General features: G+C 38.9%; 1 protein-coding gene across 3 annotated transcripts; it reads left to right on the top strand.

The window, feature by feature from the left end:
* The first annotated feature begins 1,400 nt into the window (after positions 1 to 1,400).
* On the top strand, positions 1,401 to 23,037 carry LOC121648930 (transforming acidic coiled-coil-containing protein 1-like). Of its 3 annotated transcripts, none has more exons than XM_041999423.1 (13): positions 1,401 to 1,695; positions 9,387 to 9,478; positions 13,728 to 14,151; positions 17,340 to 17,394; positions 17,496 to 17,577; positions 18,437 to 18,489; positions 19,356 to 19,490; positions 19,592 to 19,668; positions 19,895 to 19,938; positions 20,163 to 20,323; positions 20,779 to 20,885; positions 20,973 to 21,093; positions 21,219 to 23,037. In XM_041999423.1, the coding sequence occupies exons 1-13, from the start codon at positions 1,631 to 1,633 to the stop codon at positions 21,285 to 21,287; spliced, it is 1,485 nt and encodes a 494-aa protein (XP_041855357.1). In that variant the 5' UTR covers positions 1,401 to 1,630; the 3' UTR covers positions 21,288 to 23,037. The 3 variants fall into 3 exon arrangements, with proteins under 3 accessions (XP_041855357.1, XP_041855356.1, XP_041855354.1); XM_041999422.1 differs by lacking the exon at positions 1,401 to 1,695 and adding an exon at positions 7,544 to 7,992 and having other exon boundaries at positions 19,359 to 19,490; XM_041999420.1 differs by lacking the exon at positions 1,401 to 1,695 and adding an exon at positions 7,545 to 7,992.
* Positions 23,038 to 27,162: the final 4,125 nt, after the last annotated feature.

Below are 27,162 nucleotides of genomic sequence, written 5' to 3'. Positions count from 1 at the left end.
GTTTAAGTCATCCAACTTGTATCAAACTTTTCCTGAAGCGGTTTGGTTTTATGTGGGAACCATGCGTAGTTGCTCATATTTTTACAGGTTTAAATCCAACAAAAACACAGCTAAGCAACAGTCATGGCTGCACTGACCATAAAGTCATGGCTAAATCATATAGCACACAAAACTTAGATATTCAACTATGAGTTATAAATGATAAAATGTGCTTATTTTAGTGCCACGTTGTTGAAAATGCTGGTTGTTGCCCCAGTTGAGTAGAAAATGTGGACAAATCCCTCGGAAATCTAAGACCTTCATATAGTGAGTTTCATGTGATCCATTTCAGTGGGAGTAAACTGAACCAAAGGTTCTCTGTAGTCCTCAAAGACTGGTTTATCCTGCACATAGACACCACGGCCTGACCCAAGTCTGAGAATTTTAACTATTACTCGTTTAGTCAAAGGGGGAGTGATTAGGACAGACTGATTCCCTGCTACACTACAAGTGCTCTGTCCGTGGATAAGGCCCATAATATATAAAACCATGTTCCAGGAATTTGTTTTATACATTTTATTTATTTTTTATTTATTTATTAAAGAAAAGTATAACATCCTAATTTAATTGACTGACTTTGAAGTGCATAAACTAAAAGTGTAGTTTTAGTATGAGCCACAATTTGCAAAACAACTAATTATTTAAGGAAATGCAACATTTTAGTAAAAGCAGTTTCATTTCAGAAGATAATTCAGAAAACACATTAAAAATTAAAATATAATTAAAAAAGTAACCAAGAATATTTGACTAAATCCAGCAATAAAGATTTAAATATCAGAACAGAAAACAATGAAAATCAGAAAAGTTATTTATTGAGTTTGTGTTGTGGATATTGTTGCAATGTCTACTTTTTCTGTGCATCAGGTCAAAAATGGATCTAATAATGAGATTTTCAAATGAAAGTATGAGGAAAAAGCCAAGAGCAGGAACAGGCATGTGTGTTGTCATGCTAACGCTGGTGGTGGGCTGCAGGGGTGGGTTGTAGGTCACAGCAGGTAGTAGGAATGTGGTACAAATGGAACTGTGTTTAATCCCACCAACTCTCCCTCCCCCTAGGATCTGAGATCTGTTATTCAGCTGGGTAACAATAGAAGAGATTCTTTCTCTCTTGAACAATACTCTCAAGCTTGCCAGATAACCCCACAACATACCCCCCTTCTCCAAGTCCCTGGACTTAGTGTTTTATTTAAAAATACTCCTTCATACACACTCAGCCTCTATATCTTTCTCCATCTACAGGCTTTGCTCTGCTTAATGAGGGAATTAATTTACTTCTGGTTGATGTTTGAGAGAGAGAGAGAGAGGATGGAGGCTGAGAAGTAGAGTGAAGAGGCGGGACTGCCACCAGAGCTGTTCATGTATAGTAGTCTACTCCAGAAGCTGTGGAGCAGCGGAAAGATTGAAAGGGGAAAGATTTTAGGGAAGATGCTGGTTGGTTAAATAACATTTACTCAGCCATGAAAAGCAGCACGTCGTCGGGCTGTGAAGCTGTGGCAGCGTGTCTGGAGGGGAAGCAGAGATGAACCTTGGAAGGAGAACGGAAAATTAAAAGCATCTGGAATAAACCTGAAACAAACAGTCTGCTGTTGCCATGGGGGGCTCCCTCAGCCAGCACAGGAAAGGATCTGTCAGCTCTCCTAGCAAGCAAAGCAGCATGTAAGACCAGATTCATCGTTGTTTTTATATCTGTGTGTAAAGACTCAGTGAGCTTGTTGGCTTTGTCTGGTAGGGAAGAAAGGTGGAAGCTCAGGACTTGAAGGGCAGTACGAGGACTTTCCCTGCTAGTGAAGCTAATTAGCTCATCATGCCACCTTGTTTACAGCCTCTGCTGCTCCGCTAGTTTGAATGCTATTTAGGTATTCAAATCTAAAGAGAGGCGGATGGCAAGACAGAGGAGTGTCACAGCTGGTAATTTTGGTAGATGGTGTAATGTGATGAACATGAATTAATCGACATGCTCTGCAAATTAGACAGACCTTACTTTCCTTGGCTTCGACAGACTTTGCCATTGTAGTTTAACTGTGCAAAAGATAATGCTGCCTTCAGCTATTAATTATTCAACTGTGACCCTAATTCTAAAATGGTATGCTAATCAAACAAGCTGTGTAGTTTATTTCTGGGATAGAAGGTGCCACTAAGACCTGTTTTAATCATGCAGAGTGGTTATCTTCCTTAGAATAGTGGAATACTGTCAAGAAGAGTTCATTTTCTAAATAATATGTAAGGATGGGGAATGAAGATGGTGCAATTCTCAGGCATTTGTCTGAGCTTAAATGAAATATATTTAAGGACCACTCTCCTTTCTTTTTTTTCTAATCTGTTGTGAGTAAGAGCAAGCGCTTTCACTTTGTCCTGCCAGTCATGCTTTTCATTTCCATTTCTAAAAGCTCCTGGAGTCCCTTGTTGTGGATTGCATTCTCTCAGTGCACATAAAGGGCCCAGAGCTATATGCAGATTCTCATCTGTTAAATTTCTCAGTGGCTCCAGTCATGACAGAGACTAAATATGAGAAGCAGTGCTGAGATGTAAGGAGGCAGATGTTTTGAAGATGGCAGCATGACACACAGCAAGGAATACAAACATGCAGACTTGAGGGAGGATTGAAAAGCTCAAAGACAAAATAGCAATGCTTCTATTTTTGCACTTTTTAGTTGCTCTTTCATGCAACGCAAGGACGGTCTATCTATATGTATTTGTGGTTGACCATGTGGGGGATGAGGTCCTCCCTGTGGGAAAAATGAAAAGCTAACCCGTAGTATGAGCATTCACCTTGTGGACTAATTTTAGTCAGCTTAACCATCCATTTTATGTCTTAACTGGGGCAGTCTTGGATGAAATGCTCTACAAAATCCCTGAACTTACTGATAGTCCCACACTGGGAGCAAACTGACCCGCATTTGGAGCTCATTACTTTCTGTGGTGGTATAAATTCAGGCCAGTGTAGGCAGAAAATCTTTTCTCTTGGGAGAAACATGAATTTTGAATATACAGAGATTAATTTAAGGTATAACCTTTTGATGATACATACGCCTTCACTGACAAAACATGTAAGTGAAACTGAGCTAAATAAATGTCAATTTAATATCTGGAAATTTTCACTTATACCTGATGCATGTTGCTGTGGAAAAAAAAGCTAATAGGGAAAAATGATCAGCTGACTAAAAATCTATACTCAGCAGGCCTTTTATTAGGGACACCGTTCTAGCACCGGGTTGGACCCCGTTTTGCCACAATCCCTCGTGGCACAGACTCAATGAGGTGTTGAAACATTACTCAGAGACTTTGCTCTATGTTGGCATGTTAGCATCATACAGTTGCTGCTGATTTGCCAGCTGTGCATCCATGATATGAACGTCACTATGGAGGCCACTGGAGTATAAGAAAGCAGCCTGAGATGATTTCAGAAGATGGGTACACTGTGGACATAAAGCAATGGACATGGTCAGCAACAATACTCAGGTGGGCTGTGGTATTTACACGATGTTCAGGTGGTCCCAAGCGGCCCAAAGTGTGCCAAGAAGATATCCTCTACACCATCACACCACCACCAGCCTTAACAGTGTATGCACTGTTGTCTGGGAATTGCATGCTCCTGTATCTCTATCACAGTCCTGAACGGTAGCTCAGCTGGTGTCTCTACATCTTGTCTTCTTTTTTGTACCTTCTCTGTCACATTTGCTACTTTACTGCCTCATCTCCACTGAGTCTTGATTTTCTTCACTCTGTGTGCTATTTTCTGCCCTGATTGCAGATAGCTGAATGTTCTTTATAAAAGATGAGGCTTCAGAAAGGTTAACACTGATGTGCTTCACAAAAGGATGTCAACGAACTGGAGCATGAATCTCTGTGTATTTTATATTATAATTGTGAACCTGCTGTGTCATGAACAGCATTAACTTCTATGTAAATCTGTTAGAAAACTTTAATTGCATCACCTTTGTTTTATATATAGTTTGTTTTATTTATGTATATATATATATATATATATATATATATATATATATATATATATATATATTATATGTATTATATATAAATATATATTATATATATATATATAATATATATTTATATATTATATATGTTTTATATATATTTTATATATAGTCTGTGCAGATGTTGTCAGAGATGGGATCCTTGGGATCCTTCCTGAGTGGTTGCCATGGTGATGGTAGAACCCCTGTCAGCTCTGTTTATGCTCCCTGAGGTGATAGCTTTTCTCACATACAGCCCCTTCGCCTTCTCTAACTCACTGCTTTCTATCCTCAACTCCTTTTCCATCAATGAATTGGTAGCTGAAGTAAAGGCTCCAATCTTCAGGGATCTTCTATTTTACTTGTGAAGAATTAGCCATCACCACTAGATGGAGCCGTATCACATAAGATATTTTCAAACATGGCTCCAGACGCCTATATTCTATTTAGTGTAGGAGTTTAATGTGGAAAGACAGTATGTTAGATTGTAAAAACGTGTAAAAATTTCATTTAGAAGTTTTTTTTAAGAATTTCACTATGAGTTGATCAAAGTAGTTACTTTAGCGAAAATTCAGAAAACCAGATTAAAAATGAAGACAAACTGCACAACTGTTTTAGTTATAATAACTTCTGAGTTGTTTGGGTTTTGGATCATAACAAAAAGGACTGTAATTGCAGACCCCAACATCACATCCTTGCTGTCTGACATCTGTGTTCTGTAAACATTGGAGGATATTTTTATGTAAATAACCCCTAATTTAGAAAGAATACAAAAGTGAAGCCTAAGATTAAAATAATGAAAGCTGCAATTATGCACTGCAATATGAAAATGTCCAACAAAAACATGCTGATAGTTGTCATTTTAAGCTGTACTGGAGAATTGTGCAGTTTGTCTTGAGGACAGCGCATGAGTTAGTCATGGGTTTCACTTTAGGTTATTTTCTTCCAGGGTGAATTTGTCTTGCAGTGGAGTGAAACTTAGAGCTGGCACAAATGCTTAATCATAAACTATCAGTCAACACACATAAAGACAGCTGTCTGGTTTCATAGAGATCCTCCTTGTTGGGACCTGGACAGGCGATTTCTTGCAGTGTCCAGTACCGTCGGGCACCAGGATGTTGGTTCTTTTGGTGCTCAGGGTTTTGCAGCTGTGGCACTCCTTGGATCAGGCTTGTTGTCATTAGACTGGGACTTTGGAGGCAGGGTCAGCATCTTGGTCTCTGTGCGGTGTTCATTGAAGCATTCCTAAGCAGTTTTGGTTTTGCAGTGGGATGCATTGTCCTGATGTACAATCCTGTACAATATTTAATACCAATCTGATCAGTGGAAGAAGCAAATATAAAGCTATTTTTTTTCATTTATTTGGATCGGAAAAAAGTCCAAATGAAAAGTTGCTGACGTTGCTGAACGCCATGTGATTTGGCCCTTGAGATTATGGTTTAATCTGCATAAAAAGTATCACTTATATTTATCACCTAGACGAAGAATATTTGGAGCTCATATATAAATCTAGACCATAATATTGGCTAGGAGGATCATTTAGACTTGAACAGATCTCTACAGGACGATTCACAGGGATGAACTCAGCATTGAAGGGACTAACAGCAGAGATAAAAACAGTTGACATGCCTCTCCAATGCCTTCCCAGTGTGGGTGCATTTATAGTTATCTCATCCAGCATCAGATCCCCTCTATTGTGGCTTGCAGGCATGTTTATCATGGCTGATTTTATTCTTAGCTCATAACCACACATGCTGCTTTCAGTCAGACTCTAATTGGTGATAGGGATGTGCATTCTTATTGGATTAACTGACTCCAAATGCATAAGATAACCAGGCTTGTGTGTATTTAATGAAGTTTGCCAGTTTATCTGCTGTGCTTAGATGGCAACAGTATTTTTTATGGATGTATGTATGTGTGGGTTTTACTGCTAGCACATTGCTATTTGTGGTTTTAAGGTATTGCATAAGAGCTGATTCATTTTCCTGTCTTTTTCTTCTCTGTTTGTCTGTAGCTAACCCCACCAAAGAGAGTCAGGGATATTCCCACTGTGTTGTCTGTGTTTCTGTCCAGAAAACAATTCACAACTTTAAGGTGTGGCAGATTTAACGGTTAAACATTTAGGTGTCCTTTAAGTCTAGAAAGGCATTGTAGACTCTGAGCAGACTTTTCTCTGTAACAAGTTTGTCTTCTCAGCTGTCTTCACCGACAGATAAACAAAGAAGAGAAAGAAGGCAATGTTAGGAATGTTATAGAAACACAAACGTTTGAGATTCTAATCCTGCCCAACACTCCCTGTGTTTCTTTCCTTGATCCAACTATTATCATCTTCATTATTACTCCCCGTGACCATGCCCACTTTTTCCTTTTACTGCTTGCAATTTGTGCACTTCTTTGTTTGACTGTCAAAACTTGTTTTGAGGTGCTTTCTCTGTTCAAAATCACATAAAATTGCATGAGTGTGTTGATCCATGTAATAATTTATTTAATATATTCTTTCTGTGTGAGATGTAAACATCAGGACAAATGCTTTAAATGGAAATAAAAAAGAGAAACTGCTACTTTTTCTTTTTCTGCGCACCCTTTTTCGCAGTGGCTGAATCTTCACTTGTGTTATTAGATTAGTCATGGTTGAAGTTTTTTCAAAGAACACATCTCATCCAGCCTAGATACTCTGTTTGTGTGTGGTTCTCTGTGTGTGTGAAAGAGAGAGAGAAAGAGAGAGAGAGAGAGAAAGATGTATTAATGTGAAAGCATAGACTTAAAGTTACATAAGCCACCAATGTTCAGCCTCAGAGGAACATGTGTGAGCAGTGATGAGAGCTTTTATCTAAATCACTTTTCTTCCAGTGTGATGGGCAGATGATTCGTCACTGCTGAATCTGGGTTGGTCGTATTGATTTGTTTGTTGTCTGGCCTGGATATTTTCGGTGAACAATGGAGCCTCAGTTTGATTCCACCTCGTGGCATTAACAGCATGTCCGATTTTATTTGCCTGTGCAAGTTGTACATTTAAAGGGAACATGCGCTCTTGTTGTCCAGAGAAAAGCAGCAGACGATAATTGCTCTGTTTTAGCAACGCTCTTTGTCATAATTGTCAGCTGTCTCTACTCCCAAGTAAACAAATGAACATCTCAGATTACCTTCAGAATACTTTATACACTTACAGTGATTATATGAGCAGCAGATCAAAGCTCACATCTTTTCATTTTTTTTTAAATACACTGTGCATCACATTATTTCCTTTCCCCTATCCTGATCCTTGTCTGTCTGCTCACTAAAGAGACACAAACGTCTGGTAGTCTGCTCCGGAGAAACCAGACTCTTCTTTCCTCTTAAAACAGGAAACATTACCTTTCCTTTCCCCCTGTTTTTCTCTCTCACAAACGTTAAACCTTGATACTAAAGAAGAGGGGGAGAGGCAAAGCAAGTGAGTTAGCAAGCACGTGGGAGCAGAGTGAGGAGATGTGTGTTACCAGCTGATCGTCCATCCAGATGGAACATAGAGAGGAAGAAGGAGGGGAGCGGAGGGAGGAGTGACTACTGATGCTCCAGTAATCTGCACTGTGTTAGTCAGTGCTGTGGAAAGCAAAGCAGAAACAGAAGCAGCTGCCGTGTGAGATACACTTTGCTTGCACGAGCGTCAACAACTCAGAGGAGCAAGATGGGAAAACTAAGCAGCTAAGCAAGAGGAGGAAAAGAGACTCCCACACAGAAAGCAAGACAGGAAACAGCCTTGCTAATTTACAGATAAGACTGTTTATAGATCACAAAGTTGCTTGTTTGTTTAAAGCAGCAGCTATCATAACTTATTAAATAAAAAGAGGAAGTTCACTATTAAATCTTAGAGGTGGCATCGTCATCCAGCAGAGATGTCCTGGTTGTCACCGGTCCAGTGGGCCAAATGGACGTGGTCAGCAGTCACTGGAGGTGCAGGAGAAGACGGACACATGGCAACAAATGAGGACAGAGAGGACAAGTAAGAAGGATCTGCTATCAGTATGTGTGTGAGTGCAGACAGGAAGATGATTGGTTCTGTATTAAGAAAAGATTTTTGGTGCTACTTGGATAGATATACAGTATATTGTGAATGTGGGTGTTGCGGTGGGTGCAGATTTTCCTGAGTCATCCAGGCAGGTGGTGGATGTGTACACAAGTAGAGAGCGTCGCACATGCAGAAACTGACTGATGCTGTGGTGTAATCTCAGATTCTCTCCTCTGCTCTGGTTTCCTTTCATTGGCCAAAATAACAGACTTTTAGTGAAAATACTAAATCTGTTATGTGAGTAGCTGATTTGAGCTGTCTAGGCCTGTTTCAGCCTGGAGGGGGGGCTCTGTGGCAGTTGGAAACACTTGATGAAAGGTGGGGGATGGACTAAAAAGCCACAGTTTCCAAAGCTTTTGAATTTTTTTTCTTGCTTCTCCATAGCTAGTTTCTAAGTAACCATCCAAGGCTGGGGCCATCGCTGGTATGTGCCCCTGTGTGTGTGTGTGTGTGTGTGTGTGTGTGTGTGTGTGTGTGGCTTGGGGTGTATTTATATTAGGATTAGCTTAGATGGTCATCTTATATAGAGCCTCAAAGTGCCTGAATGTGTCTATGTGTACTGGTTATCAGAGATGAAGTGTGTGTTCGTTCTTGTGCATTTTTTCATTAGAGTGCAAACATTCTGATGTGCATTCAAACAGCTGAGGCACACATGCACACACACGCACGCACTGTTGATGTTTCCTACTTCTTTTCTATTCTCTACAATTTAGGAATACATTTGGACTGGTTGTCTTGGCAGCCTAGATAGCAAGCCAAAAACTCTGTATGTGTGTGTGTGTGTGAATCACTGTTGTGGGACACAGTGCTTCGTTATTGAGGACCAAAGGATGCAGGTGGCCTTGTAGGGCTTTGCTTCCTTTCCTCTCCCTTCCTCTGACTTCCTTTAAAATAATAGCAGCTTGTTTATTTTGAGCTTCATTGAACTCTGAAGTCCATTGTTTTCATGTCACTTTAAGAAAATAAGAAACTGGTACTGGAAAGCTGTTTGTTCTTTGTTTCTGACACAATTACGAATGACCAGAGATTTCATCAACATTTTCAACATTTTCTGTTCATAATTGTTATTTGAGCTTTAGGTAGTCAGTATAATGAGGAGTTGTGTATGTTGTCTTATGTCACAAATTTGTTGGCCATTTTTCTCAGTTTCAGCTCATTTTATTTGTAAATTGTAGATTGTTTCAGTATATCGCAAATAATTGAGCTCATTTGAAGCTCTGTTTTCTCCCTCTGTGTCTGTTTTATCAGTTTTTGTCCTCATCTATGTTTTGATGTGAGTTATTTTATGTAATTGAAATAAAATAACAGTTTATTCTCGTCTTCTACAGCTCAGACTCAGAGGGGACCTTCGAGACTCCAGAGGCTGAGTCTCCAGGTGTTGTGAAGCTGATGGGTCAATTGGACAACTCCAACCAGACAGGTGAGGTACTGCAGCCCAGCCCTACCTGAATGCTCACATTTGATATTATCAAGAAGGTTAATGCACATTTACCTTACAATCGTGAAACAGTTTGTCATATCAGGTTGCCTTGTGTTTTGGATCAACGGTTCAGACCATTTAGATCAATCTAACCCACCAAGGGCTTTGATCTACTGGAGCAATTCTAGTGCTGGTTTGGACCCAACTTCTAGCATAGAAGTGGTTGTCTCTGTTTCAACTGCCAGAGCTCTGACTCCAGCAGAAATAAAACCAGTGCTGTGGGTGGGGTCATGGAGACCAAGTAAAATATTGTGATCTCCATGCTCAATAATCCAGAGCCAGTGTAGCATTTTGTGTGTTTTATTCAACAGAGAACAATAACGAAACTGCAGTATGGATGTAAAGTTGAAGCAACAGTGGAAGAAGATGAGATCAGAGCTCCTGTTATATTCCTGCCGTTTAATGTTTTAATATCACCAGCTGTGTCTTAGAACCCAGTCCAACACGCCACACAGAGCCACCTTCAAAATCACTGTTTGCAGCTTCACTTTAAGCAGTTTGTGAAATTTCTGAGAACACCGGTTGTTGTTTATAGCCATCTTTAAAGTATACTGGTGATATTAAGTCATCACTTTGCAGAGAAAATGAGGCAAACACTGTAATATGATGCTGTTTTTCTGTCTCACTACTGTGGTCCTCTACAGACTTTCTCAATACACTAAAGGGAGTGTCACTGATTTATTGATAGAGATGTTTAAAGTGATGTAATGACTGTGGGAAATCAAACCAACTCAGAATTGGCTCCAGCACCAGTCCTGAAACAGCACTCCATTTTGTTTGAAAAAGGTTACCAGTGTCCTGTACTGGCAGCTTTGGGTAGGCTTCAGGTGGGATAGTTGCAACAGTACATGGTGTCACAGATCACTTATACAACAACAGGAATAGAGCCTCATGGAAAGATGAACAAAGAACAGCATTGAAAACTTTTCCTGACAATAATGATTTTTTTTTGTTTTACTTTTCTCCTAATTGTCTCAGCTGGTAGTTTTTTGTTTTTCTAATTGGCTAAAATTTGTTGATTGGTTAGTTTATCAAATCAGCAACAAAAAAAAAAAAAGACTGACCCTCCACTGAAAATTCCCAGAATGCCCTTTGAAACAAACCTTTAGGGTGTTTTTGATGCTAACTGAAATGTGACTGTAGTACTAACATATTGACTGGCAAAGTAGACACATGTATAGTCACATTGGTATTATTGTCTGTCTTTCAATCAAATTCTTCTTACTACTGGAATATTATAGGAATTATCATTATAATTTATACGTTTTCAGTGTTTAGATTGTATTTTATTTAAAATCTAAACAATAAAGTCTTTTGTATGGCCTTTTGCATTTACACATCACATCGGAGTGTGACTTTCTGTCAGTAGACGTGCAAATAACATGGTATGCTTGACCTGCGCTGGGTTATTCATGAGACAGCTATCACATTATTGCTTACTATTTACAGCAACTTCAGCCTTCAGCTTTTCCTGTGCTTTACCAACTCACCTGAAGAACCTGAGACAGACTGGTTCAGACTGATCGATACAGAAAGACACCTAGTGGAGGTTTAACAAAGTCATGGTGTTGAAGAGCAGCATTTTCCCCTGCAGAAGCATTACTGTGTGGTGGAAAGTGTGGATAACAGTGTCCTGGAGGATAATTTAACATCAGTGGAGTTTTTATACACACGTTTTAATTGCAGTGAAGCTCAGGTGATATATGGTTCAGTTGGTGATAATGGGTAAAGTCTCCGTAAGGACTGAGTTCAGTTAATAGCAACAAAGTTATCATCATTATTTTAATTATTAGTAGCTTGCTGGCTCATAATGTGACGATCCAATCATCCACCTATGAGCTATACTCACTGTAGAGGGTCACAGGGAGCTCAAAAAAAAATGTTCCACTGAACCTGCAGAGAAAAAAACCCTACAGGTACAAGAGAACATGTGACCTTTAATCATTCAAAATACTTCTGTATTTGTAAGGAAATATTTTTCTTTACAAATAAACACTGAAGGACACTTTCATTGCAGAAGCACTAATTACATGTATGTTTCATAATTCTGTGAACATGTGACAGTGGAGTTTTATTCCAGTACTAGAAACATTATGTTGTTCAGTGTGTTGACTGGTGATAACATGACTGAATCTGATCTGCTTAAAGTGTAAATATAAAAGGAAATTAAAAAAATAAATGAGCTCTTTATTGTAAGGCTTTTGAATAAAATGGCTGGTGGTTAAGTTTTCCTTTATGAACCTGCCAAAGAGGCTCAGTGGTTTCCAGTCCACCCTTCTCCTCCTCTTTCTCCTCTACTTCAGCTGTTCTGCTTTCATCCACAAAACACACACTGCCATCATAATGGATAATCCACAATTCATTTGGTATGCAATACCAAAGATGAATGTAGCTAGTGTTTGCAAATTTAGACTCTGTATCAGTAATCATTAAAATGAATTGATTTTGGTAGAGCTTAATTGTAAATAAAATCAGTTTGCTCGGATTGAAAAACTCAGCTTTTTGAAATCTAACATGCTTTGGACACAGTATCTGGGAAAAGATGCCAGATAGCAACAGACATTAATATGTTTATTATTGAGTCTTGTTTACAGACAGCATCTGTTTTTCATGTCCAAGCAGTCACATGCTCAATGCATTATCTGGGTTTGTATCATAAATAAAAGATCCACTGTGTAGAGAAACTGATACCAAGCTTCCCTATAATTAAAGGACTCAAATGCTTGTGCATGTTGATGGGAACAACTATAAGCCACATTCTACTTTCATGTGCCTTTGAACAATAATGCAGATGAAACCTGAGAATGCTGTGTGTCTACTTATATCTGTTTCTCTCTCTCTGACAGTCTTACTTCCTTTTCTGTCTCATTTTCCCCTTTTTTTGTTGAGTTGTGAAACTGTAATAAAGTCTAATGATGTTTGTGTTGCTAAGCCTTGTGGTGGAGTGTACTCTACATGACTGGGTGTGGTTCATCTACATCTGTTCCTTGTCTCCAAAGGGTGTGCACATTGTGTGTCTGAAAGTACCAAGATTTTGAGCTGAGGCTAATTTAAACTTTGATTAGTAGGCTATATGATGTAATAAATGACAAACTATGTGGGGAAATGGTCACCCAGTGAGCTGAAACCACACTGACTTCAATCTTCTTACGTGCTGTGAAGAAAAAAAGTTGAGGCTGTTGTCGGTTTATTATTGTGTGCAGTTGTATGAGCATTATATTGTGTAGGCGTGATCATTTTTAGCAACAGAGATTCCTGTGTTTCAGCAGCAGTGTGACTCAATTCCGAACAGCCCGCTGTGGTCGTTAGCTAGCTGTTAACGGGATGTATGTGGACATAAGTGAAGTGTTCTGGGAGGAAGCCAGCAGCCATTTTAAGAGCTCTAACAAGAGAAGGAGAAGTTTCATGAATCATTTTAAGGTTAAATCACTGATTGATGGTAAAAACGTGGGTTTGACTCAGGCTGAAGATGAAAGGATTTATGGTTTATTAGCAGAAGGGTTGTAGAAAGTGCTTGCTTGAGTACTTCTTTTGAAGGGAGGGGATTTCTCTGTTGTTGATGGTGAAAATAATGAGGCATTTAGAAGCTAAAAAGCAAGTTATTTTAATGAAGGAGTTGACTGAAACCAAAAATAGTCAGAATTGGCTTGATAAGTGATGAAGTATGAATGTTGTGTTTGTAGCTTAGGTAGAATCCAAGTGTTACCAAGGAGCAGATGCTGATTTCTTATCAAAGTGAGCATGACATTATCAAAAAATGTCAAGTTCACTGTGTCCAAGGTTGGGATTTTTTTTCTTTCCATTTTGTTGCTTTTTATTTTATTTATTTATTTATTTAATCTCTGTTTACCTGCTAAATCCTCCTTGGATCCATTGCAAATGGTTCTAAACACTGCTTCATCTTCTATAGGACCTTGTGTGTCTCATCTCTTGATTTCTTTAAACTCATGTTTGGAAGTGACTTCAATGTTCCAGGGATTATTTTGAGGGATCTTCAGAGCTGATTATTAGATATATCCTAGTAACTCATCGTCAGTAGATTATGAAGTTCCTCTGGTCCAGTCTGCTGGAAATTGTATATTTACCTCGATCTGAATTTATCAGATGTTTAGTTATATTGTTTTTATATTTTTCCCATACTCTGTAAACTAAATTACCTGTCCTCTGTTTGTGTTTTTCTTTCCTACAGTTTCTCCTGAAGTTTCAAACATGATTCTGGACAGGAACTCCAACCAAAATGTAGCCACAGCTGCATCCCATGAGGTTGACTCCCTTAACAACCTTACTGGTTCATCATCTAACAATAGCAGCTTCAGTTTGGATCAGAATCTCAATTTCACCCTCAGCATCAAACCCGATCCAAGAGAGGACCTCTCCACATGCAGTCCCCTGCCCCAAACTCAAGCTCTACGGCCCCCATCCTTGCCTGTTGTCTCTCCTCTGAACAAACCTGATCCTACAGAGGTGGATGATGAGGCCCCGATGATGTCTGACTCCAGCCCTGACTTAAACTTGACCGTCAGCCCTGACATTTGCTTGGATCATGATTTACTTAATGGCAACGTGAGCTCAGAAAGAAAAATGGCCCATGAGACCAACAATTCAATAATCACGTGAGTAAGACATTAGAGAAACACACACATATACAGAGCCCACTCCTCCTCAGTCATTAATCATGATCCCCCTCACCTCATGGCTGTAGTTACAGGTGGGATTGAAACTGAACTTTTTTGACCCTCAGTTTTTCATTCTGAACAAATGCTTCTCTATTTCAGTGGCTGCAGGGAACAGCAGTGAATGCACGCTATTGTCCACAATAAACCTCAAGTGATCAAATGGTTCCTATTTTAAACTACTGTGGTGTGCTTCTTAAAAAGGCCCTTCAGCTGTTGTTTCTTTCCTGCAATTGCGTTCATTACAGTTCTGTATATATTGCCAGATGAACTATTTTTTTTTTACCAGCGCTTTGTTTTTGAGGGCAGAACATTTTCAAAACATGGCAATGAGGTGGTAAAATAATATTAATAATAATAATAATGATTTTAACTTTATTTTGTGTAGCCCTTATCTAAACAAATGTTTCTAAGTGCTTCACAGCACATCAATAAATTAAAACAACTTATAAACCACCACAACAACATAATAAAATTGTAGTACAGCAAATCACACAGCAAATATAATCAGTTGTATCAGATACAATCAGAAAATGCTCTCCAATAAAATTATGTTTTAAGAGTCTCTGGGAAAACTAAAAGCCCTCTATCAGAAGATCTCAAACTTCTGCCAAGTTCATAATGTTGTAAAATTTATGATAAATAGGAGGATAAAAGGCCATGAAGGGCTTTAAAAGTCAAGAGTAAGATCTTAAAATCAATTCTAAAATATTTCGGGAGCCAGTGCAAAGAAGCTAAAACAGGACTAATGGACTCTCTCTTCTTCTAGTTCTAGTTAAAATTTGGGCATTTAAGTTCTGAACAATCTGGAGTCGATTAATAGTGTGAGACATGTAAGAAGACAAAAGCATGTAAATGGTCTCTGTATCTTCAAAAGATAAAACTGACTGTAATTTAGAACGATTTCTTAAATAATAAAAACATGACAAGTTTTGTGATGTGAGCCTCAAATTTCAGCGTACTGTCAAAGCCAACACAGAGATTCTTAATGTTTATACCCAGAAAGCCAGCAGATGGCAGTATATGTTTAGTAATTTGCTGGGGACCAATTACAACAACTTCAGTTTTTCTTATATTAAGCTGCAGAAGATTCTGTGACATCCAGTTTTCAACATTTTGAAGGCAGTTGTGTATTGTGCTCAGCATACCAGAATCAATGACTCTTTTGAATAAGGGCAATTGTGGATCATCAGCATAAAAGTGGAATAAAACACCATCAAGAGGAAGCTTATAAAAGCAGAATAAACGTGGTTTAAAAACTGACCCCTGTGGGACACCATATTTAACCAAAGAAATACTGGACCTGTGGTTATTGACTGCAACACAAAATTGTCTAGTTAAATATGATTAGAACCACCGTAAAGCTGTACCAGATATCCCAACTCAGTGCCTCAGTTTGAGTAAGAGGTACTATGATCAACACTGTCAACAGCAGCACTGAGATCCAATAGAACCAGGACAGAACATAGACCATCATCAGTCGCAAGTAAAAGATCATTAGTGATCTTGAGCAGGGCAGTTACAGTACTGCAGTGTTTACAAAAACCACAAAGAAACATCTGACAGAGGTTTTTGTTTTTTAGTTTTTAAAAGCAATTGTTTAACAAAATATTTTTCTTGAAGGATCTTGGATATCGGTCTATAATTATGAAGAACAGAAGATTCCAGCCCTCGTAACCAGCTGTTTTATATACCATCTATCCATTTTCTAAACCGCTTAGTCCAATTCAGAGTAGCAGGGAAGCTGGAGCCTAGCCCAGCAATTAGCAGGCATGAGGCAGGGCACATCCTGGACAGGTCCCTAGTCTATCACAGGGCCAAATAACCACTCACCCATAGGAAGAATTTAGAGTGACTAGTTAATCTAAGATGCATGTCTTAGGACTATGGGAGGAAGCAGGAGCACAGGTAGAACATGCAAACTCCATTCCACCCTGCAGCCTCGTGCAGATAACAGGGTCCAATCCTGATTTCTTTAAAAGAGGTTGTCAAACTTTAAAATAGTCTGGGACACATCCCAGTACGACCTCACATGTTGATACAGAACTGTTAAAAATAGATAGCAAACAGATTCAATAAATTTAGTTAAAAACCTAGTAGGAAGTACATCCGCAGGACTTAAAGACTCTTACATTTTAGAGATAATATGAGAAAACTCTAAAATGGTAGGAAAGTAATTTAAAATGATCCAAAAAGAATGATGGTCATAAGAATTTGCTGAGTTTGTGGGGATGAAAGCTCTGATAGACTACCTTTTTGGGATAAAAAAAAATAAAATCCCAGTCAGTGATCAGTGACAAGCAGTGCCCTCTTGTGGTTTGTTTTGTCATATATCTTCTCTTCTCCCAAGTTAAATATCATACACTTATGTACATATTAATTCTGATATAGTGTTTTTAGATTAATCAACAAACTGATATTTCTGATGTTGAAATTACAGTTTGTGTTTCACCGTGAGGCACCGTGGTTCCTTATCGGGTCATTCTCCCAGTATCCCTCCAACATCAAATTATACAAAGAAGGACTTAATCAAATTTGAACAGACAAATATAAATTTGTCTTTTTGATTTTTATTTGTCTGGTTTCAGGGTTTTAGTTTGGCAAACTACAAAAGCCCTGTGCTCATCTTGTGTTGAACCTAACCCCTGTCCCACCATGCGTCTTTTCCTTCCTTTTCCTTCAACTACCTGTCATTTTGTTTCCCTTCTCTGTGTGTGGCATCAGGACTGCTGAGCAAGTCCATTTCCTCTGTATTCTGTTGTAAGTACTGTGTAACTGTTATGTGTTTGTAACTGCTGCTTTATGTTTTAAACACATTCATAAACTTGCTTTCGTTTGCAAAGTTTAGGTGGACAAAAAGGCACAAAGAATATGTTTGCAAAGTAGCGGACAGAGTATGTTAATGGGAACTCTTTAATCCGCACTAAAGCTCTGTGCAAATTTAGCAAACACTTCCATTAGTCTTTTTTTTTTTCTTCTGCATTTTAGAAGAGCATGCTAGGTCAGCACACAAAAAGCAAAGCTACGTGGTCCAGCTGTAATACTCTGTGTCTTCTTCTTTCTCTTTTTATCAGTGGTATGATTTGGTTTGTGTTAACTCTGATGATGTTATTCATCTTTATTCTCAGGAACTCCTGTAAAGTAAAGCAAAACCAGCAGATGCAGAAGGACTTAGGTGGGCAGGTAAGCTCTGATGATGATTTTATTGTTCAATTTTGAGTGATGTCCCATGATTCCCATGATTCATGCAGCATTAGCATTACAGCTTGTTGTTGCTGTTTAAGGATGAGCATCATGGAGGCCACGCTACAGATGAGGAGAAGCTGGCAAGCGGTGCCGGCATTAAACCAGAAAAGGACCTAAAGAGTGAGTAAAAGGATAGATGGAAGTCTACCTTACTCATAATGTTTTAAAAGTCACAATGCTTGCTGTTACAATAGTGAATAGATCAGTTGTAACACAGTGAAGGACTCTGCTGTACAGAGTTCAGATAATTGTTAAAGTTCAGTCAACTTACATTAGCTTCCGGCAAATAATCAGTAATGGTCAATCAATACTGGAGAGCGACAAGGTCTGATGTGCACACACAACGTTAATTAATCATTAACTTTTCATGTGATGTATTTAAACTTTGTGAGCCATGAGCACAAAGAATGGTCTGTTAAAAACTATTGTTTGTTTAGCTGTGTCTGTTCCAGTTGAGCTGTTTTGCTGTAAACGTATTTAAAACATTAGATGCAATCAAAGAGTACAATCAGGAGTCTTCTGTTCTGTAGTTTACTTTAGGCCTTGTAACCCCCTCCGTTTAAATGTGTTACTTCTTTACACATCAGAATGGTGTGTTTGTAGAGTTTGATGCCTGTAGTATTTTTAACCTCAGGATGTGTCCTGTGGTGTCCAGTATAATGGCTTTTTACCTGATAGTTATTTTTGTTTCAAGGATCTGCTGAGAACATTGTTTCTGAAAGGGCTATAAATGAAAGTCTGGCAGTAGCCATCTAAGCTCACTTTCACTCATAATATAACGTTAATATGTCCTTCAGGTCTGTTTAGGATTATTTTAAGATTCGTTGTCAAAGAGATGAGATTTAAACAGTTTTACTGCCACCTGCTGGTCATGCTAGTGACTTATTAATCTAAATGATTGTGCTAAACTGTTTTTATCATTGTTTTCCTTGTGTTTTCTTTGTTTTTTTTCTCTATTATTAATTTTCTCTCTCTGCAGTCCAAGACTGCCATGTGACATCCAAACCTGTGGAGACGGACTGCTGCTCTGTGGTAAGGCACTGTCACATTCATCACTTTTTTCTACATCTGCCGCTCAGTGGCACACTGTCATGAATATTGAGTCAGATTTTATTTCTACCATTTACTTAGTGCCTTTAAATCGCCTACATTAATGGTACCGCCAGTGACCACCAGGCGGAACCGGTGCCTTCTGAGTTTTGTTTTTTCTTTTTTCTGTTTTGCACCAGATGGGAAAAAAGATGCAGCTTTGACAAGCCCAGTCATGTACTAGCAAGTGATACTTTAACCTCCATGTGCTTCATTGCATGAAGGCAGAGTCAACTGCATTAAGACAGTAAATAAAAAAAAACACAGGTCAACAAAGTTGTTTTGTGATGATTTAAAGGTGCACTTCTGTACCTGGTTTGGACCCACTGCATTATTGGCTATAGTATGATCTCATATGACAGCCGCTCTGTGCTGTAGGGCAGCACGAGGTAATTACTGTCTGCCACCATGTTAGTCTGCTCAGGTGACAGATGGATTTAGATTATCCAAGAGATTAGAATATGACTGTCATAATCCTGGGAAGGGCAAAATGAGAGAGGAGAGAGAGATGAAGGGAAGAAATAATCGAGATGTGTAAGAACAATGACTGAAAGGTATGATGTGGATGAGGTGATATGAGACAACAGAAAATAATGATAAAATGTTGGAAATAACCCTTTTTTTTCTTAACTCTAACCTATTTGGAAAAATAAGACAGTAGAAAAATAAAATGGTAAGGCAGTATTGCCAGTATTCCTGTTTGTGGAAACAGAAATAAATGTATTTTTGCTTTGCATACCCCATGAAGCCGTTTGGTCTGCTTGGTGTGCAAGAGGAGATGTACATAACTGGTTTCCTTCTGCTCTCAGCAGTATGAAGACACGTGCAAAGTGAAGAGTTCATCAGGGGGAAGTGAGATGCAGAAAACGGGAAGTCAGGTCCTGGATTCCATCTGCATCAGTGAGGCAGAAAAACAGGCAGTTCTCACCCTTATCAGAGAGGAGGTACACAGTTGTGTTTTTCTGAGTCTGAGTAGGCCATACAGGTTACTGACAAAGTTCGATTCATGCCCACCGTTCTGCTCACAAACAACGCTTTCTTTCAGATCATCACTAAGGAGGTTGAAGTCAATGACTGGAAGACAAAGTATGAGCAGTGCAAACAAGAAGTCGATGAGATGAGGTCAGAGCTTAAGTCACAGTTAATTTCACTGTTTTCATGGAGGAGAGACTGAACATGACAGTGCACACGATGTTTTAACAGACTGAATAGATATATACTTTTTGAAATAATTATGTGATTATTGTTTTATCTTTTTTCAATTTCAATAACAGCAATTTAGGGGTTTAAACAGATTTGAAAGTAATACAAAGTAATAAAAATAACCTTGTGTTATGTATTATTACAGAAAGATTGTTGCAGAATATGAGAAGACAGTTGCTCAGATGATTGGTAAGTAAAACGCAGATATAATCCACCAAAATCTTTGAGCTGTGTGATCAGGAATGCGGAACTGACTTCTGAATACATTATGATTTATGTCATCATAATTCTTGCAGTCCAAATTGTCTTGTATTACAAAACATTTGAAAAAAACTTGTGAAAATTTCACAAACGACTGAATCTGTGAGATGTGTGACTTAACACTCTGTAATTGTACATTCTTCATTTATCAGAGGATGAGCAGCGCAACACTCTGAGCTCCCAGAAAGCTTTGCATGCAGTGACGATGGAGAAGGACGCTGCTCTGGCAGATCTGAACTCCGTGGAGCGCTCTCTCTCTGACATGTTTCGTCGGTATGAAAACATGAAGAGCACCCTTGAGGGCTTTAAGAAAGTAAGCGATATTAGGACAAGTTCCTGTCTTGGTACTGACTTGCAGAAAGGGTCATTGCTGGGATGACCTGCTAACGGTAGCACAAACTGTAGGGGGGTGTAAGAGGATTAAGGTCAGTATAAGGTTGGAGAGTATCCTGCGATTAAAGAGAGGGGTGATATGAACAGTGACAGGGTTTACATTGATAGGTTTGACTCAATCAACTTTTGTCCCTCAACAAATACCACACAAAATATTTTCCTTAAAGCAGTTTATGCCCAACTCTTGACCCCCATGAGGCCTTTTCAGAGCCACTGCTTTCAGGGGAACAGACAGCTGTGGAGTGGATCATACTGGGCAGTTTCCAGGAGAGGATGTGTGTTAAAGCAGGAGAAGATGCACTGTAGGAAAACAAGACAACACGAAGACTCATAGAGACTATAAATAAACAAACCTGTGTTTTTGATCTCATACAGAATGAAGAGGTGCTGAAGAAATGTGCTCAGGATTATCTGGCCAGAGTCAAGCAGGAGGAACAAAGATACCAGACACTAAAACTACATGCAGAGGAGAAACTAGACAAGTAGGACAAGACTCCAGAGAAAGTTGCAACACACCAAATACTTGAATCAAGCATCTAGCGATTTCCCTTATTCTGTGTGTCCCACAGGGCCAATGAGGAGATTGCTCAGGTGCGTGTAAAGGCAGACTCTGAGAACATGGCGCTCACCGCCACATTGAGGAAGGAGCAGATGAAGAATGAGTCCCTGGAACAAGCCCTGCAGCAGAAGGTAACATTTACCTTCATCATGCTGCGCACTAATTCTACATGAGACCTTTTATATAATTTGATTTGACAAATTTTGAACAAATTATATATAGAACATACTTATCTTCTTCTGTGGTGTTTGTACAGAATCAAGAGATCGAGGAACTCACAAAGATCTGTGATGAGCTGATAGCCAAAATGGGAAAAACAGACTGAGTTACTTCATGGGAATCAGGCTTCATCATCCTTCCAGCCCTGCAGTGACGCCCTGTGCATGCCCCCCAACCAGAAGCAGCTCATGTACTGTACCTCGTGCTGCCCTGCTTCTCAGAGCATGCTTGTACAGACGTCTGAAATAACCTTCTGTATTTTGCAATTGCACTATGTGTGACCAGAGACTCAAAGGCTCTGTACATGCTGATTACATGTGATCACTTTATTTTGTTTGCATTTTGTGCCTGTCATGAGGCCATTTGGAGCCCTTGAAATTTTGCCCATCAGGTCAGTGAACAGCAGCCCCCTTGTGACTCAATATAAATTCCCAGCAGCTTAACAGCTAAATTCTCAACAACTCCGCCTGCAGGATGACATCAGATTTAATTCTGATCAGGGTTTGTTTTGAAGTAGCATTTGGTCTTGTGCTTTGATGGGCTTTTGATGAGGATTATTTTATTTGAAAGCAAAAATAGATTAAATATATTTTTATATGCAGTTCACACTAATTTTTATCCTGACAGACCTAAGCTCGGAGGTATTGCTTGGAGCAAAATGAAGTCAAGGTTAAAGGCAAACAGCACAAGAAGAGGAGGGAGGAAAGGATTGTTTGAGGACAAGTTGTATTGTCGTTCTCATAGTTTATGGATTCGCACTAAAGCCAAGCTGGAAAAGACATACTGCATTTGCTTAATCTGGTTTACAGTACGAGATGTTTCAGTTTCTAGACGTTTAAGTAGCTCCAAAACGCACAGAGATGCATATAAATCTGACAATCGTAGACCTTCCTGTGACTGTACACCACTGCTGGTGAAATATCTTGTTAAAAATCCTGAACTGGAAAAGAAAACAAAGTTACTATATTTTGAGAACATTTACGATATATGATTTGCAAGTGCTGCTACGTTTGTTTGTTTTTTTTTTACTGTCACTGTCACTGAAAGATCACATTTACCTGCTATCGTGAAGGAACTTATTTTTGTCTGTTTACTCATATGATGATGAAATGAGCCCCTATTCTTGTATTTAGAGTGATGCACTAGCCATTCCACAAATAAAGATGTTTCTTTGCATGTTCATTTCCACTATTTTGCATCTCTCACAGATGGTTTTGTTAACACACCACTAAACACAGGTTGTGTTTGGCACAGTGTTGTAATGATTAGTTGGCTGTTAGTGTCAGTGAATATCACAAAAAAAGAAGAAAAAAAGCAGGATAAGGGGTTGTCCCAATGTAATACCTATATTGTTCTTACATGTTTTCTACAAAAATGCTCTTAAATTTAAAAAAAATAAGCCAAACAACTCTAATGCATCAACATGGATTTACATGAACTCCTCTTTGCCTCAATATAACATGTTTATAAGAATTGCAAGTCTGTCTTTTAAATCATCAGAAGTATAATCCAACTGAAGATGGAAATGTACATTTATCTATTCTTTCTGGTACCATAAAGTTTTTGATCTCACTTTTGTAGTCTGCCATCTTTGTTGTTTGGGGTTAAATGTCTGATAACGATGAAATTGTCTCACAACATAAGTCCACTGATGAGTCATTGTGTACTTGTGCCACTGATCTCTCGTTACCTGTTGTTTCTCAGCTACTTTGTTCTATGAAATATAGTTTTGTAACCCAAGTTGCTTTCTTTGATGAATTTGTTTGTTTTTGCGGTTAAGAAATGGCAATCTCACACCTGTTTTGAAGTAGTGTGAATTTGTGTATGTATGCCTGAATAAACATTAATATACTCTACATTTTCTGCTTTTTGTTGCTTTTTATAAAACTCAGACCAACAGCTGATGTGAGAACGTTTTTGTTTGCAGCTCCATCTGTGTTTCCGTGTGCATGAAGGTCAGTAAAGCTTTAAAACCAGCAACGATGCTCATTGACTACATCCTGTATCCAACATTCTGTACGACTCATTAAAAACTACTAATAATTGCAAAAATAGCCTTGTAGAATATAATCTAACAAATGACCTCACAGTTAATGTTATTGAACAGGATAACTGCATAACAGTGGAGAGTAACTGTGTCGCTCTGTTAAAGCTTGCTCAGTTAAGTCTATTACTGCAGGGTGCTGGCTGTGCAGCATAGATAGAGATTATACAGATAAGACTTTAATGCCCTCAGACACCTTCCCATGGTAAAACCCCCTCCTTCTCCACATCAACCCCCAGTGTCCCCTTCATCAGACACTCATACATTCTTATCTCTGGACTTTCGAAGACACAGTAACCCATCAGCCAGCTGCCATGAAGACTGCTTTGGCCCTGCTTGTGCTCATCTCTGTGGCTTGCCACAGTAAGTCTGTATAATATTAGATGATGAAGTTCTTTTAGCAGTTTGGGAAGATTGAGTCAATTCGCAACTGGCAGACTGATTGCTAAGAGATTCCTGAAACACTTTGATACAGAGGATCCAGAATTTTCTCACTTTAAAAAGGAGACTTATGTTGAAGATTGTGACAAGACCGTCATCGATTTAAACCAGGATGGTGCAAATACTGTATAATTTTGTTCATGAGTAGTGAGTTCAGTCTGTGTCGTAGACAAATCTATACATTTGTGTAACCAAACTGCTATAATTGTATGCAAATTTTTTTTAAATTTGAGGCTGGAACCGTCACTTTAGAATAGACATATTTGTCTGCAAGAGCTATTTCCTGTGTGTGGATGCATATGGGAATGAATGAAGTGATGAGAATGAAGGGTGGCATGTATGCATGGTTGCGCCCATTTGTGAATATGCATGCTTAGTCTCAAGCCAGGTGCTCTCTCCTGTTCTGTGTGTGAAGGCTATGCTCTCAAATGTCACACCTGCGTGGCATCAAGTGAGGACGATTGCAACCGACAGGGTTCAACCTCCTGTCCTCAGTATGCTGATGCCTGCTCCACCATCACAGGGCCAAGTGAGTAAACACACACAAACACACACCAATGAGAACATGCAACACAGGCAGTCTCACTAGAGGTCAGCACAATGCTGACAACCAACTGTGGTCACTGTCTAAGGTTTAGGAAAGTTCCATAGTGCTTAGAATAGAACCCGTGCTGTTTCCATAGGTATTTACAAAGAAATTTCTAATGCATAATGCAAGGCAACAGGAATTTGGATATTTTGTTTATTATGTATGAGGGACATCTTATCACTGGCGATAAATCTTTATTACTCTTACTGAATGTTCTTTTAGAGTACTAAATCGCCTAAAACTTTGGCATGTTAGTGCATGTTTGTATGATTATAATCCAGCCTCTATGTCCCACTCACAGCTTGGTAAACGTTGTCCCAGCACTTTAAGAAAATCAAAAAACTCCTATGTGTCTATGTGTTTGTGTGCTCGAAGAGGAGTGGGATTGTGAGAGGCAGTTAATCTGATTCACAGTCAGTCTTTGACATCTGTGTATCACTTTCTTTCAGACACCGTGATGAAGTCATGCACATATAAGGCTTTCTGTGACAAGGCACACGGCACCAACTCTGGAGCCAAGATGGAGTGTTGCTTTGGCGATGACTGCAACGGGCCCCACCGGAGTCACAGCCACGGGAATCACCGCAACAGCTCAGGGGCTTTGGCCTCCAGCCCAGTCGTGCTGATTGCAGCCTTGCTGCTGCGTATTGCCTTTAGTCAGCTCTGAACTTTTCCACCTCGTCTGTTTTTCTCCAGTAATTCACAACCTTTTCCTTTTTCGTTATGTTGTTATTGTTTTCCATCCAACTACAAAAGAGGATTGAAGTCGCAGAGAGCTCTGGGTGGTTTCAGAATGGGGTGAAACTGTAAAATGTATCATAAATTTAAAGGCTTTGTTGGTGCATGAAAGGAGTGTGGTATGTTTCACAAGTACAAGCTGCATTTCAGCAGCTTCTGTGTCTGAGTTTTTATTGATCATCTAAAACTTGAATAGCATTGAATAGTTCAGACGTAATGCTTTAAAGCAACATGTGAACCTAGGAGTATTTGTGGTGAATAAATATGTGAAAAGTGAAGAACTCCTACTCACAGCTCTGGTATAGACAGGCAGACTCAGCTGTGGTTTGTTTTGGGGTGCTAAAGAGCACAGCTCACTTCACACCATAGAACCGCATTATTCACCGGTGTCATTGCCATGGCAATCTGTCTATTTTGTGCTTGCAAGCTTACCAGAATAAAACCATATTCACACTCTTATTTTTGCTTGCATACAGTTTGTGTTTAGGATCACCTTGATTTCACAGATTTGTGTTTGCATTTCTGGTGTACATGTAAAGAAACATGTAAAGACTTGTAAAGACAGTTTGTCATTTTCATCAGAAACAGGGGGTTCTGTGGAAACTTCTATACTTCCACCTTCAATAGTGTGACTTCAATTCTGTGCAGTTGCCATGGGATATGAAATCAGCGAGGTAGGTCTTTGTCCTCAGACGGGTCATATGACGTGCAACCACTTCCTCTTAGCAGGAGGACCAAAATATTTCACTAAAAGAAGGAAAAGAAAATGCAGACTCTCCTGTAAATGTATGAATTTGTTATTTCAAGACTTAAAAGGTTTACAGACTCACCACTTAGAAACTGTACCTGTTTGAAAATGTTAAACCTCAAATCTTGAATAAATAACAAATAGTGTTGAAACAAGGAGGTTACGCCAGTTTGTTCTCTGAGCTCCTTTTCTGCCTCTGAGTTACATCATAGGACTGTAAATGCGGTTACCCTTTTCTAAGGTGGAAAAACTAAAGTAATCCTGAGGTGCTGTATGGTACAATTTAAGGTACTGGACATCCAGTGAGGAAACATTTAGCAAACAACATTTGACACAAAATTAGTCTATGTTATCCTCTGAGGGAACTTAATCTTACCTTGTTAGAAAGGTATCTGTTTGTTATACATAGTATAAATACAAAATTAATAAAAAAAATAAACAAAACATGGTTTAAACAGAACACAATGCTGTTTGAGCTGAAACAAACCACATGCACATAAATATAATGTACTGAAAACCTTGAAGGATAAGTGAAAAAGCCATTTAACAAGCTCATGACTTAGTCTGTTCCAGGTGATTGTTCACATTTCTTCTTGGAAAGTCAAATAACTCATGTGTCAGAGGTGTCAAACATACATCCCGTGAGCCAAAACCAGCCCACCAGACAGTCCAGTCTGGCCTGTAGGATGAGTTTGGTTAATGTGAAAATGATACAGAAGACACTGACTACAACTTTTAAATAAAAGTAGTTGCAATCTCTTTTTATGTTTGAATATACAACTTTCACAAGGAAGGGGGATAACGTGTCAGATATTTTATATATGTATTTGTGTAGCAGTGATTAAAAATATACAATTCAGGATTGTCTGAAGTTTAAAAAAAAGTTAATTAAAATATATCATTTGCTGTTTGCTTTTACAAGTTTTGTTGTACTTGATGACTTGATGACTACTTGTAATAATCAGTTAATTATTTCTTAAAATCTACACCCTCTAATTTACATGTACCATCCTTTTCCAGGTTTGTGTCCCTCCTATCAAAAACTTTCTAAACTTGCCTCTGGAAAAAGCCTACATAACGGAAAGAGACCCAACAAGACCACACATGAGAGCACATCACATCTGATGCTGAACAACTGAAAGACACTAATAATATAGGCAAAGATACACAGAACAAAACTAAAGGTCAGAAGCAGACCATAGTCAGACAGAGCTGACTAAAAGAACATAAAGAGAACATAATGCTCACATGATGTAAAATACTGAAAGAAATTAGATCCTTTCTGCACCCGAAATGCAAACAGCAAGGAGCAAATAAATGCATTTAGTAATATGCAATGGGTACAAACTTCACATCACAATTTTACTGAAAACCACCAGTTTTCTGTGTAACCTTTTTGTAGACGTGGAACATTTATTCAG

This window comes from Melanotaenia boesemani, chromosome 11 (assembly GCF_017639745.1).
Source record: "Melanotaenia boesemani isolate fMelBoe1 chromosome 11, fMelBoe1.pri, whole genome shotgun sequence".
NCBI lineage: Eukaryota > Metazoa > Chordata > Actinopteri > Atheriniformes > Melanotaeniidae > Melanotaenia > Melanotaenia boesemani.
Note: the sequence above shows the minus strand (reverse complement) of the source record. Positions and strands in the feature narration are given on the sequence as shown.

Excerpts from the sequence above, each read along its gene's own strand:
- LOC121648930 (XM_041999420.1), top strand. The coding sequence starts at position 7,886 with ATGTCCTGGTTGTCACCGGTCCAGTGGGCCAAATGGACGTGGTCAGCA. Across the intron at positions 7,993-9,386 it reads AATGAGGACAGAGAGGACAA|CTCAGACTCAGAGGGGACCT; the intron begins GTAAGAAGGATC and ends CGTCTTCTACAG. Across the intron at positions 21,094-21,218 it reads AACAAGCCCTGCAGCAGAAG|AATCAAGAGATCGAGGAACT; the intron begins GTAACATTTACC and ends GTGTTTGTACAG.